The sequence below is a fragment of the Aptenodytes patagonicus genome, chromosome 3 (assembly GCF_965638725.1).
Source record: "Aptenodytes patagonicus chromosome 3, bAptPat1.pri.cur, whole genome shotgun sequence".
Classification (NCBI taxonomy): Eukaryota; Metazoa; Chordata; class Aves; order Sphenisciformes; family Spheniscidae; genus Aptenodytes; species Aptenodytes patagonicus.
Genome location: NC_134951.1, coordinates 27,862,395 through 27,876,828, shown reverse-complemented (window position 1 = coordinate 27,876,828; position 14,434 = coordinate 27,862,395). Strand labels below are relative to the sequence as shown.

Here is a 14,434-nt window from a genome sequence, read left to right as displayed (position 1 = left end):
AATTATTTTTAGCAGCAGAAGGAACACGTGCCAGTGACGCCGGGCCAGCTGACGAGCAGGGAGTTAGCTAAGATGTTCCCTGCAGGTCCCTCAGCCAACACTGATCCCTTGCCCAAAAGTTTGAACAGCTCTGTAGAACTACTGTGGCTTTTTTCCCCACTTGGTATCAATAGTGCGAAAGACTCAAAAGTACCGCTTTGAGCCAGCTAGCAACAGACAGTCGGGCGCAGATATGGCTGAGTAACACGTCAACTACAATTGGAAAGAAAGATGACTTCTGGCCGTCCAGTGACAGTGCAGGTAAATGAATTACTTTTTAAAAAAAAAAAAAAAAAAATCAATCCATCACCAAGCACAATCAAAAACCAGCAAACTCTGAAGCTCTCTGTCCCAGAGTTTTCCCCAACAGAAACCCCAGAACTTATTTTCTGGTTAGATTACTCAAGGAGCATACAACTAATTTACAGCATTCTCTTAAGGTGCTGTAGGTGGTTTAAAATACTACAGCAAGTGAAGCCCACTTGCATAAAATGCTGTTAAGTGTTTGTAAGGTTACTGGGTATGTGTAGCAATTTGAAAAATTGCTAGTAAAATGCTATTACTACACATTTTCCCTTTAAAAATACATGCATTTCAGCACTTAGATCACATGTACACATATGTAGCACAGCAGAGTGAAAGAGAGAGAGAGAATTTACGATGACGCCAAATCCCAGTGCTAGAAGAAACATGAAGGTAAATGGCACCTGCTGCCTACGGCCCCAAGTTCATTTTAACTCCAAAGAGCACTCGTGTGCAGAATTTGACTACAGAAATATTCTCTGCGTGGAATAGGGCAGGGGAGGGCAGCAATGTCACAGGTAACTATTGTAAAGCCTAGTCACTGATGAACAATGCCCTACCAAGGTATGCTAAGATGGCTGAAGCACTGTGGAGATTATCGTCAGAGCGTTACGAAGCACCTGAAGTTGGTTCTATATATTAACAAGCATATGGCTGTAGCATGTCTAATATACATCAACTCACCTGTCATAGATGGTGCCAGTTTTCTTTGCCCTTTGTGGTCCACAGTACCTTCATAAGCTACAGTCACATCATACACTGCATCCAGATAGTCTTTCATTGTGTCAATGGCTACATGAGTTGCCTTCACGCGTGGTGTTAGCACATGCTTTAATATAGCAAGTCCTAAGGGGGGGGAAAAAATAATTACAGTGTTTGAAAGTAAACTGGACTACATTCACAAAAGAAACATCATGCCCAGGAACTCCAGAACCCCCACTCAAAATCACAAAGGGTCTATTTTTAATCTCAATTCTCAGTTGAGAGAGAGAGCGTGTGCACACTGCATATGCTCTACTGAGCACATGTAGAAGATGAAACAGAAATCCTAAAGGATATTAATGACAAAAAGGCTGCTCAACAAAAGAGTCCTTTTTACAGCTCCTGCTCTAGAAGCAGTGATGGTTTTAATGTGGCTCATAAGCGATGAAACAGCACTTCTCTTTACTGTTTGTTTGTCCCACTGAGGTAAAAAAAGAGCAAATTAACTGAGAAATACTAAACGCACAGGACATCGCCTCCTGAAATTCTGTATCAGAAACAGATTTGGTAGGTGAGGCATAAGCACAGATAATTTTAACCACATCTAATGCTCATCTGGCATTTTACTTCCGAAGGACAAACCAATTTTGTCAACATCCTGAATCCTAATACTGCCCCATGGATGGTAACAAAAAAGTGGTTGTCTTAAACTACACATGCTTAAACAGGATGCTACATTTCTCCAAAGCTACCATGCTATCAGAAATTTCAATATGTTTTGTTATTTTGTACTATAGATTCTAGCTTTCCCTGCTTTTGTTTCCTTCTCCTAATGGCACATTCTGGCATGTTAGATATGGTTACTCTGAGGGCGTTCACTTCGGGGAAGAACAGGGGAAAGCAGTTAGACTCAAGACAGCTTCAGCCCACTGACTTGCTGCTACAGAAAATGGGACATTCCACTTTATCCTTGCAGTTGTTTCCTTTACCACTCTCTTCTGCGTACTTGTTCCTGCTGCTAACCTTGTATTGCTCTGGCACCCACCTCCCAGCGGCCGATTTAACTCACCATCCCAGCAGAAATCTAAGCAGGGAGGGGGAAAATATAGCACCGAGAACAGACAGCAAGGAGGAAACCTTCTCTGTTTCCCAGCGAACAACATATTACAGTTGACTTGGCTACTAACAAAACCATAGTCACAGAAATCAACTGTTGTCCTTAACCATCCAGGCCAAGACACAGAGATGTGTATGTCAAGGACACAAGAACGTCAGGTTTAAGAGCACTCTGCAAATCTTAACAACAGTATTTCATATCCATGTTTGCTTCAGCTGACCACTTCCACCTAGAGCATACTTAAGAACATACAAATACACTGGGCTTGAAAGTATAAACTTTATTCTATTTCCAGAATTTTTATATACAATGACTTTCAAAATGAGAACAAACAAACAAAAAAACCCCCAAAACCTCTTCATGATCTAAACACAGCTCTTCCACACTTACTTGAAAGTGCTTCTAGGAAAAAAAAGTATATTATGCAAAAATTTTCACTATTTTGCTATAAGGTATGTATCTTTCTCAAAGAGAAGTATCAGAATAAAATCGCAATTATTCCTTTCTAGCCTTATTTTTCATTGGCTTACTCTTCAGTCCATTTTTAAAGAACCGTCCATTGGTGCTATTGGTTCCTGATAGATGAAGCAGAAATTTTTCTAAACCAAAGTATTGTGGTGTTGCTTTTGGTATCTCTCTGCTTGCAAAATCAATTCAAAAGATATTATATTACATCCTGATTTTGTACTGAACTTCTCTCCCTTGTTGGGCAAAGCATACTTTGATCTAAAATTATGAAAATATCTATTGAACGCTGTAAGATAATGCTAGTTTCTAAACTGCTCTAACATTCTTATAGTTGAAAATTTCAGTATAAATAATTACCTTGATTTCTTAATATTTGCTAAGAATCTCCTTGTCTGAACACAGAGATAAAAGGTTATTTACTAGCGCTCCTTCTGAAGTCATTGTTCTAAGCTTTACCGGCAATAGCGATAACTGTCTATGCAAAATGTTATATGGATCATGTAAATATTTTGAAGCATAACATGGTGGCAGTGTTTTCTTAGCTTGTGAACTGTTACATCAAACAGCTAATTATGTTATGTTTCCAAATGTTTACTCTGTAAATGAAGCACTGCATATTCCAGTGTTGTGTCAGCAACAATATTAGTGTGGACATTCCACTCATCACAACTCTTGTCGATCCAAATTCCCAACATATCCTAAAAACACTGTCATTCCTTTCCTGCCCATCTCGTCTTCCCCATAACCAAACTGTTACTGTGGGGAAGAAAAAGGGAAAACAGGCTTCAGTGAGAACTGAATCCTCTAGACAAATTAATTTAGGTATCTAGAACTATTAATTGATGAGTTTTTTGAATCCATGGCCAGTTTTGGTGATGAAGATGGTTAGTGACAATCTGTGAAGTGCAACTGTAGAATAAGCCCCTCTTACTCCATGTTCTATGAGTGAACTCTTGAAGGTTTAAGTATGAGTATGCATCTAATTAAAATCAGTAAAGAAAGTCCATAATCCATTATTCAGAAACACTCCAGTGCATGACAAACATGCAGCAACAACACAAGTTCAGCACATCCTTTTAAAGAATCCTTTTTATAAAAAACATTAACCACACATTCTTGCAATTACTTGATGATCTTTGCTAAAATCAACATAACAGAATTTAAACCCAAGTAGTTACAGTATAGTTACCTTGGCAAGCTGCCTGCACCTAATTCACAAAACACACTGTGCTTAAACTGTTTTTAATGTTGTGCAATACTAAGTTAGGACTCTCTGTCAAAGTATTTGAGGTCATGAGATTTTATTTTAAATGCCAAAGAAAATGAACTAGATGTCTAATACGTAATACTCTATCTTAAAATGCTATAGCTTTGCTCTTCCATGTTAGCTAATTTTTAAATGATAAAGAAAAATTATGAAAATAATGTGAAAATCTGAAGAAATATGGTAAGCAATGGTACTTCAAATATCATCCATTTACTAGACTATAGTAAGATGCAGAATTACTTCAGAAAGTCTGCAAGAAAACTGAACGAAATAAAGTAAGGTTTTAGTTTGGGAAGTACAAAGGCCCAAATCATTAATGTCTACAGAACTGAATTTTTCATCTAATCATGAAAGAACAAAAAACACCAAACAAAACACCATTTATCTAACCTCTCAGGGTGAAGTTACATATATAATAGCTGAGTACAACTCAGTGGAGAAGATCTCTCTTCCTCTTCCCTTCATCCAGGCCAAAAACTCACAGAGCTGTTCAGTGCAGGCAGGCCATCTACACTTTCAGACTTGGACTCCATTAGTCATATTTGTATCCCTGACATGTGCATGCACCACATTTTTAAATGAAAACAATTAAAAAACCAGCTCTAAATTAAGAATACCCTATATGTATTACACTTGCATTACCACATTTCATCAACAAAAGTTATGTGCTCACTGAAAGTAGATGTCAGAATTAGTTTGAGGGTTTTTTCCCCCCTATAAAACCATGTTACTTGACAGTAATACAAAAACTGAAAGCAGGGTGAAAAACAATTAATTGATTTCAATACCAATTAGATCTTTCTCTCCTTTTTTTTCCTTTTTTGTGTGTATGTGTGTGCAGGAGTGATATTAGACTGAAAGCTTTGCAGTTACTGTCCCATGTGCTCACCCAACACTGAGTTCCCACCAGCCTTCTGGAATGCCCCCAGTGCTTGAAGCCTTACTTATTGAAACCAGAGTCCAGTGTAAGACTTACAAAATGACATATGGTGGCAGAGCTCATCCATTTGTATGCTTGTATTCCATTGGCTTACATAAATAGGACTCAGCTGACGACAGTATTAAAAAATTGCATGCTCTTGTAAAAAGTGTTTTCTGTTACCATGAACTAAAGTACAAGAAATGCAAGTAATCCCCTCAAGAAGAGTATGTAGTAGCTTCTTGCTTTCCTAAACTTCATTTCCTAAGGATGACTTTTAATAACAGAAATCCTTTCTTCATCCTAACGGTACATCTCTCAAATGCTACTCAAGGTACCCCCTCCTTCTTTTTTTAAAATTATATTCTCCTTTCCACATATCACTGTGCACTTTTACATCAAGCTTGCTTACATGAAAGTGTGTGGAAAAAATATCACCAAAAGCGATTTTCTTTAGAGACAGTTCCAAGTAACAGTTATGGATATTAAATACTTCAGATTGCTTTAAAATACAATCTAAAACCAATGCCAAGATCTAGAAGGGAAACATTTTCGATTAGCTCAGTTGAAATACCTCTTTTTTACATGACCTGTAAAAGCAATTTTGAGATAAGCATATCCTGCACGTACAAACATCTTAGCAGAAAGCATGATACTAGTCAAGATAAACTTAGCATTAAAAAACATTTACATTTGCAACCTTTCTGCATAACAACAAGGGAGATAACAAATGAATACCTGAAATGTTTGCTTGATTAAATGACCTTTGTTAGAAGTCAAACATTAATACAAAATTCCATAAATGCCTTTCACCAGGGAAGATTGTTTTGTCTTCATTCAGCAAAAGCAAGCCAAGTTAAATTTAACAAGCTTCTTACCCCCTTCTCTTTGACTTTTCAGAGTTAGTAACATTAGGAGTAGGAGGGCCTTGGATTATTCCTATTTATTTTCAAATTTTTAAAATGCCATTTCTTAACATTTAGATAACATTCATATTCTACTAAACCTGAGAAATTTGTGGTTGTTTGGAACATTATAGAGGTCTACCTACTAGAAAATGATCAGAAATCTATACATTTGTATTTTGGGAATATATAAAAACGGAACAAATTTTATATCAGAAGCTGGTACAAAAAAATCATCATGTCTTTTGTGGGTTTTATAGAAATTTTGTTCTATAGTCCAGTACCATTAAAAAGACCCAACCTTAAAAAGTTTACAGTTTGAAATAAATACATAAAATAAAAATTACCACTTCTAACATTATGACAAGATTAGAGTTAAATCCCTATGAAAATATGAGTGCCACCTACATATTATAATTTCCTGGATTCAGCAACTCAAGCCCACTGACTAGTGTGGAAGAATCGCTGCACTTTTAAGATGCCTAAACTAATAGATCGGAGCCTAAACGGGGTCACCAATGTGTAAGTCAACTGAATGAATGCATCAGATTTTGAAGATGGGAATCATGTTAGCTGACTACTCCCGTACAATGGAAAACTGAAACGAACTCTAAGCTAAGACTACTGACTATATACTTAAATATTGGAAGTTGGAAGGCAAAAGCTCAGGAGTCAAGGGCAGCAAAGCACATGCTGTCACATTCTTAGATCTTCAGGAGAGCAGAGGAAGAAATATTTAATTTGATTATGAGACATCTTACAAGATGTCCCATGAGAAACATGAGTCACCAACTGTACTGAAACACAGAGAAAGAGAGCGCCGTCCTGTTAGCAATTGCTGGAATCATCTCACACAGCCACTCCCTTTCCATCAGGAGAGGACAACTAGGTGTATCAGGTTCAAATCCAGCTACATGGCACATATCCCCATCGGCTTGGAAGTGGTGAGTTTCATTTGCCTCCAGCAGAAACAAGAAAACCTGACACGTCTTCATCTAATATTCTGGCAACATTGCTTAAGTGGTTTGCTGTGGCTGTGAAACCCCAGCAAATATTGCTATTTTGGCCAACAAAGATAAATACTGGATTAATTTTCTCAACTCCACAGAATTTAACTTGTTCTATGAATAACTCCTGCATTAATCCTACCACAAATAACCAAACAGTTTCGTTTTAGAGAGGTAATTTTTGCTTTTGTTTTTAAACTTCGGGAAGCACATTTTTCCTTCTCCAATGCATTTAAACAAATGTATTTTGAGTTTAAAATGCTTCCTGTTCTATCCTGGGTAAGAATCTGATCTGACTGGAATTTTCTGCTACTTGTAAAATGCACAGAATGAGTAATCTTCAGTTTCTGAGGGTACTAGCATTACCCTTAGATGACAACATTCTCAGTTCATCACCATAAAACCAGTATTCCTGGAAGTAAGCAACTTTCTGTACCTCATTGAATACAATTGTGGACAGAACTTAAGATAGAGTTCAAATTAATTAGAACAGAGTTTTGCTGTGTCAAATCTATCAGTGCTGAAGGCTGATATGCATGTGTCAGTCTCCAACATGAAAACTATGAATATTAATGCCCTGATTTTATCAATTTTACCTCTAGAAGTTTTTGGCATTCTTTGGTTTTAATAAACAAAAACCTGGCAGTACATTCAACTTGAACTTGGCAAGGTAGTTAATGACAAATTTGAAAGATGAGTCCATGGATTTGATTTTTTACTGTATAATATCCTTTATTTATTTCTAAAAATAGTACGAAAGTACACGGTCCTACTCCTTCCCTAGAAGTTTCTCTGTGCTTTATAGCCTTCAGTCTCAACACTCATACCCAGATAGAGCCAGATCTATTGGATCTACGCTGTGTGTTTGATTTGCCTGTGTTTCAGAAAGAAGAAAACCATCTGCTCTTGCTAGGAGTCAAGATTTTGTGTAGAACCCAAGTCCTATGGCAGAACAAACTGTAACATGATGTATTATCAGTATTTTGAAAAGTTGCCTGTCTTTCAAGGGCAACCTCAATCACCTTTAAATTCTTTTGCTATTTGATATCCTTCCATCCTATTCATAGACAGATAAGATTTATTTATATATTCATATCAATGAGGAAAGACATAATAGTTGAAACCAGCAATATCAAAATACTCCTTTGGATGTCAACCTAAGCCTTTTTTTTTTTTTTTAAATCCTTTTTTGGTAACTGGTCCTAGGACCAATTGTAAAGAGGCAGTAACTGTGTCCAAAACTGGTGTTTACTTAAAAAGAACATCAAGATATGAGATGCAGATCATCAGCTGGTCACATGAAGACCAGGTAATTAAGTTCAGCCCACTAATTCTGCCTAAACCAATGAACCTTCTCTAGAACAGAATCCAGCCCATGGAGAGTAAAAGTAAGCACAAATCCCACAAAACCTTTTCATACTCTGCAAAACTACTAAAACATATATACACACTTATGTCAAAAATATTTCAGACAGCATGATAAACATGAGTTATGCTTGTGCTCTAGGAATAGCTTTGTTACCTTTGGGTACAATATCTCTGGTCCTAACATCAATTTGAAGTTTAATTCTTCTTAATTAAACCACTTTTTCCAATATTACACTTGCACTATTTTCTCAACATACAATTGTGCAAAAATGTAGCAAAAAATCATTATAAAGCTTGCATTTCAAGGTATAAAACAAAAAAAAAATTCCCCTACATGTCTGTAAAGCCAACACTGAAGCACTGTGCTCTGTAACAACTATACTAAGACGACAAGACTAAATTATCAGACTTCTTTATATCCCCACGAGGAATGAAATGCAAATTTTAAACTGTAAGTTGCAGTACATCCTCATTCCTCTGACTGGCAGAACTACTGGGCATTACTACCTTTCCTAAAACTGTAGGAAATAAGAAGCCTCTGGGATCTTTTAGACAAGCATGCAATTGTGCGTTTTTAGTTCAGCTCAGCAGTGTCACATAACAGCCCTCGCATGCCGACAAGGAGCGTGGCCACCGCTCAATCTACACGTGACTGACTGGCGAGGCGTTTGGTCATGGCTCCTGTCCTGCAGCCCCAGCACATGGCCAGCAGCCAGGATCATGGTGGCACTGGGGCTTGCTGGATGGAAGCCGCAAGCCGGGGCCAGCACCACTGCACAGCGCCATGGAGGGACCCCGGGGAGTCGTCGTCATCTCCTGCCAGCGGCCATGCGGAGTTCCCCATCCTCACAGCTCCCCGATGTACTAGTATGTGCCTTGTGGCTCTTAGCTGTCAAAATAGTTTGGTACGCAGCTTTCAGTGTCAGCCATCCCTGCTTCTCAGCGTGCTTGTACGAGGGATGCTCTAAGTCAAGTGTCTATCAATCTTTGCATGAACATGCAGGGGAGCAGGGTCCCATGCAGACTGCTTCCCATTCTCTCCGTTTAAAAAGTTGAGGAGAGACCAACAACAAAAGAATTTAGCAGTGGGGTAAAGCAGATCAAGAGGATTCTGCACTAGAATTGGAGATGCTTCTTATTTAATAAATATTTGTCTTGAGAGTTTTTAAAAGGAGTAACCCTTACAAAATAAAAGCAGACTAATACCGGAGAGAAAAGCACTAGAAGAAACGAACAGGTGCTTGGAAAGCACAAAAGCAGTGTTTTACTGTTTTGCAGACTGTAGAGATACAATTAAGAGGTTTATTAAAATAACAATAATGACGAGAGCCCTTTCTTTTCCCTGAAAAAGGAGGAGAGAGGAAAAAAAACCCCTATCAAACACCCCCTCTGAGCTCTCAAAGAATCGCCAACCTAAATGAAACATTTGACTTTCATTTCCGACAGGAAACTGAAGCAATGAATAAATACATTATGACTTAAGTTCTCCTCCTCATACACGCAAACAAATTCCATTCTTCCCAAGGAGAAGAAGAAAAGCATATATCCTTTTGGACAAGAGCTAACAATACTTAATAGCTTGATGATATCAACAGGCTGATTCACAGACTTGTGAATTCATTTCAGTGTGTCACAGAATGAATTTACCAGACCTATTTGTTATTCTTTGTTTACCTTCAGAGTGAATTATTTCACTTTTGGTCAACAGGAAAAAACAAAACCAGGAAACATGTTCACTGAACTGTTGGACTTAAAAGTTTACGTGTATTGTGCATATGATGTGAGAAAAAATGAAAAAGCTTGGGACCCTTTTTTGCAAGCCTTTCCAAAGATGAAGTAATTCCATCTGTGGTTATAGAGACGACGCCAACAATCAAAGCGACTACAGAATGAAGTTCAACCACGGAAGGGTGAGACGGGAAGGTGAGAGAGGAACAAAACCAAAAAGCTATGGTAGTACTAACAGTAATTAAAAATTAAGTGATGGAAGACTTTTTCTTCTAAGGCACAACAACCTCTATGCAAAACACTCTTTATATTGAGTAACAACTGTAATTGGAGCTATAATGTCAACTTAGAACACTGCCCTGATTCAGTGTCGGCAATTCTTATGTCCCTGAAGGAGCAAGAAAAGAAGTGTCCATAAATACACAGATACAGACAGAAACTAAAGAGAGTTTTCTTGAGAATTAATACTCGTGTACAATGTGAAATGCATGAAATGTCTGTATATAAGCTACTCTCATCTTACTCTGTGGTAAGAGAAACACTGGCTTATGCTATTCTAACCCTTAAGTATAAATCAGGCAGCCTTAACAGTCCAGTTAAGGTGAGATCATCATCATATTATATAACAATTTTATATAACATATATTAACACCTTAACAAAAGAATTATTTCAAAACTTTTTTTGCTTACCTTCCTTTTCAGCAAATGATTGGCTATCTGCAATGACTTTTGGTATTTCTGGATTGTAACGAGTCCCCTCTGGAAAAATCACTAAATACATCTGTGGGATTAAAAAGAAACAAAACAGACAAGTTCTTATAATGAATGTAAGCCAATTCCTTTTACAGAGATTATCATCACTTGATAGTTCCATATTGTATTTAGTTCACACCATCGATTACTGTAAGGATCCAAAGAAAATCAGAATACTTGAGCTAAAATTTCTTAGCTCTAAGAAACTTACTGTTCGAGGTTCAAAATAATTTTCTTTGAATGTGCACCATAGAAAGTTGCCCAGGTGATTTTGGAAGGGAGATAGCACGTGTCAACAAAAGCGAGCAAGTCAGGAGCAGCTGATATCAACAAGAGTATTGGTTTTGTTAAGTGGGATAAGAGGAGATTTTGAAAAGACAGTCAAGTATGTCACAGATGACCTAAACTATATTTTTTTCTCCGATGCTGATCTTGCATCTAGTCTTTCCTTATACTGAAATATACATTTAATTCCATTCATAATCAGAAATACTATTAATTGAAATTATGATAGATCAGCTACCTTATGTGCCTTTATGCATCTCACTGTATTAGATATTAAATACATTATGAACTTAAACTCATAGTTTAGCATAATTTGAACGTTAAAGTCACATTCCTTTAAGCATGCATGTCTGCAAGGTTAGATTTCCCAAGCAAATTAGTTTGCTTGCCTCTTCAGCAACAACTGTCTATGGGTTCTCAAATCATTACACAGGTAAAGGTTGCCTAAGTATCTGCATATCTGAGTGTAAAATTATGTACCCGAATAGAAGCAGTCAAATTTGATGAATTTTCCATTTGCTTTTGAAACAGAACAGAGGTTTCCATCTCTCTTTCTTTTTGTGTGTCTTGCATAATCTCCTACCTACAAAGTTGATGCAAGACATCACTTAAGCAGTGAAAATTTCGTATTGGGGGCTCATCTGCAGAAGAAAAGGCTACAGCCACAAATGGTAACTAGCATGGACTTGAACATGACACATTCACAGTAAAATCATGCCTACTGTGCCTAGACTAAATACTTAATTTGTTATCTTTGCAGAAATGAGTCTCAAGAAATATTTGAAAGAAAAAGAGATAGTGGGTTTACAAAACAGTCCAAGGAGGATTATCAGTGAGTACAGGAAGACACTGACAGGTGGGAGTACACATCATGAAAAGATGCAAAGTTAAATAAAAATTCAGAAAGAGACACACAGGAATATAACTTTGTGCTTCTGGCACACAAAACATCAGAGCGTGCTGGTATTTGCACTTAATGATTGCAGAACAGCTAGAGAAAAGGCCAAATGCAGAAAGACAGGACCCAGCAAGCGAACTCTCCAGAATCACCCCACAGTAAGGAAGGTTGAAAGATGCGCTAAAATGCAGAGGAGGGAAGAAATCTAGGAACTGTGCCAACCAGTGAAGCCAGCAGGAGATCAAGAAAGAGGAGAACTGAGTACATAGCCTAGAATCTGGCAGGGGAAAAAGAAAAAAAAAATTAAGAATGGCAAAACCAGTGTCAGTAGAGTGGAATGAAGAGAGCTAGAGGAAAGGCTGTACTCGTCATGGCGTGTTTGGGGAGAGGGAGAACCGGCAGATTGCAGAGGCAGGTGAAGTCCAAGAACGTTCAAGGACCAGCAGAAACCCGAGATGTATACAGATTTGGTGGGGAAAGAACAAAAGAAAATGGGTTTAAGAGGCAAGGTGCTTACTTTTTTATAACATGACAGTAGCATAAGCACAGGGACGAGTACAGGAATCCTTAGACCCAGCTGCAGTCCACACTTCCCCCAGTCATGTATACATTTCATCTATGAAGTACACTGTTGAGATATTTAAGCGACTAAGTAAAACTTTTCAGAGTTAGCTGGAAAGGGCATAATATTCAAATCCAGATGCATTTTTTTTCCCCATAAATGTGCTTATATTCAAATCACATAATTTGGATCCTTAAAATGGTACTTCAAGATGAGGTTACTCCCTCCCCATTAAAGACTGAATGCTCAGCTCCAAAGGGTAATACAGTGGCTGTAACAGGTAATAACTGACAGAGCAAAGAAAGTGAAGCACACAGGATAGGAACACCATTCTTGGTACAGAGGTCAGCACTTAAAAGCATGCAACATTACCAGTCTTCAAAGCAGATAATCAGCCACCGAAAGCTGATTACACAACAGAGAATAGTATCTACTTTCTCCAGTCCTACAGTGTGTAATACAAGCAGGGGTTGAAATTATATTTTAATTATTCTTGTAAACCTCTAACACACAAGCAGGCGAACAGGTTTGTTGACCAGAATCTGAGTATCTCTGAATTGAAAGCATACCAACAAGACAGAGAAGTGGCCTTTGCTTTAAATTCAGCATATATAGACCTAATATGTAGCTCATTAGGACTACTTTACCTGAGTAAAATTCATTAATGTAAATAGAAGTCCTACTTATACTCACATACAGTCCTGCACAAGACAAAGATATTCTGCCAGTGCAATTCAGCCTACCAAATATACTTGTACAACTGTCTTTTCTCTTCTCCCACCATGGGCAGCAGAAGCTAAATCCTTAAGCACTATTTCCTAAGATTATAAGAACTACAAATCTCAAGATTTTAATAACTAAATAAGCTCCCTTGAACTTGGATTAAGAACTGTTGAGTTGTAGGAGCATTTTAATTGCCTAGAAACACTAGCTGCAGCTAAGGCAATTTTTTATACAGAATTTTTCATTTAGGGCAATTAGCTACATAAAAGTTACGCACTTTATCGCAGTGACTGCAAAATACAATGCTCATGTTCAAAATGGCATAGAAAATTTTGTACTACCATAGTCCCCGATTCATTGATATACCAATTTTAACCCAAGCAGAGTAGGTCCCTATGTTCAGTTACATGGTACTTTCATGCCTGTTTCTGTGTAATGGGTAGGTGTCAATACACTCGCTATCTCTCATCAATTTGAAAGCTTCAGAGAGGGGATGAAGATTCATTTAGTAGAACCCTACTGATTCTCGGTGGAGCCAGAAAACCAGAAAAGAGGCAGGGGTTACCTGCAGAGTCCCCAGCGTAATGTCAGTGAACTTGCCACAATCCACAAATGAAACGAATGGATGATGGTAACTGCTTCCACCCGAATAGCAACTCTATTCATTTCCCCGGTGTTGCCAAGGTCTCCCAGGCAAACAGAAACAGCAACTGCACCGAGCGGCGCCGTGCTTCCAGAGGGGGGGAGTAGGGCAGCCGAGGAAGTCCTTGAGATAGATCAGAGTGCCACAAAAGGAGCTGGTACGGGTAGAGCAGGGGAAAGGGGCACGAAGTAACACACGAGTCCCTGGGGTACAGAACAAAGTCAGCACAGATACCACGAACATACAGCAAGAAGAGGCGATAAAGAGAAAACCTGGCTGAGGCCAGGCCTTTGGACGGTGTCCTGGACAGCGTACCTGCCACTGTAAAAGAAGACAGGGCGTGAAGAAGTGGTAACTACTGACTATAGATATCTTGCATTTACTGTGCTGTTCCCGGGTGGGTGAACAAGGGGAAAACAATGAAATATTTTTATTTACAAAGTTCAAAATTATATAAAACAATGCATTTGCTTAGTTTTATTATTATTATTGCATCCTGTCAACTAGACAGATTCATACCTGAATCCATTTAGACCACTGCCTAGAAGACATGCTTCTGGTGAACTGGATGAGAAACATTAACACTCAGATCAATAACTAAAAAAGATATGGTATGAGAAAGCATATCGGGTATAACTGGAACAAAATACAAAAGGTGATGTGAGGAAAGCAGGTAAGGACATCCAGGATTTACAAAGAAGTTGTTAGGGATTTGCAAATTAGTAACTACATGACAAAATAATTACA

The 14,434-nt window shown here is 38.1% G+C and overlaps 1 protein-coding gene across 1 annotated transcript in view; it reads right to left on the bottom strand.

Moving 5' to 3' along the window:
- Nucleotides 1-14,434, bottom strand: part of AGPAT5 (1-acylglycerol-3-phosphate O-acyltransferase 5) — a 61,375-nt gene that overhangs the window by 17,467 nt on the left and 29,474 nt on the right. Inside the window, exons 5-6 of the mRNA XM_076332912.1 lie at nucleotides 10,514-10,604; nucleotides 1,027-1,188 (exon numbers count right to left, since the gene is read on the bottom strand). Coding sequence (XP_076189027.1) covers nucleotides 1,027-1,188; nucleotides 10,514-10,604 — 253 coding nt within the window. The remainder of the gene's footprint in view (nucleotides 1-1,026; nucleotides 1,189-10,513; nucleotides 10,605-14,434) is intronic.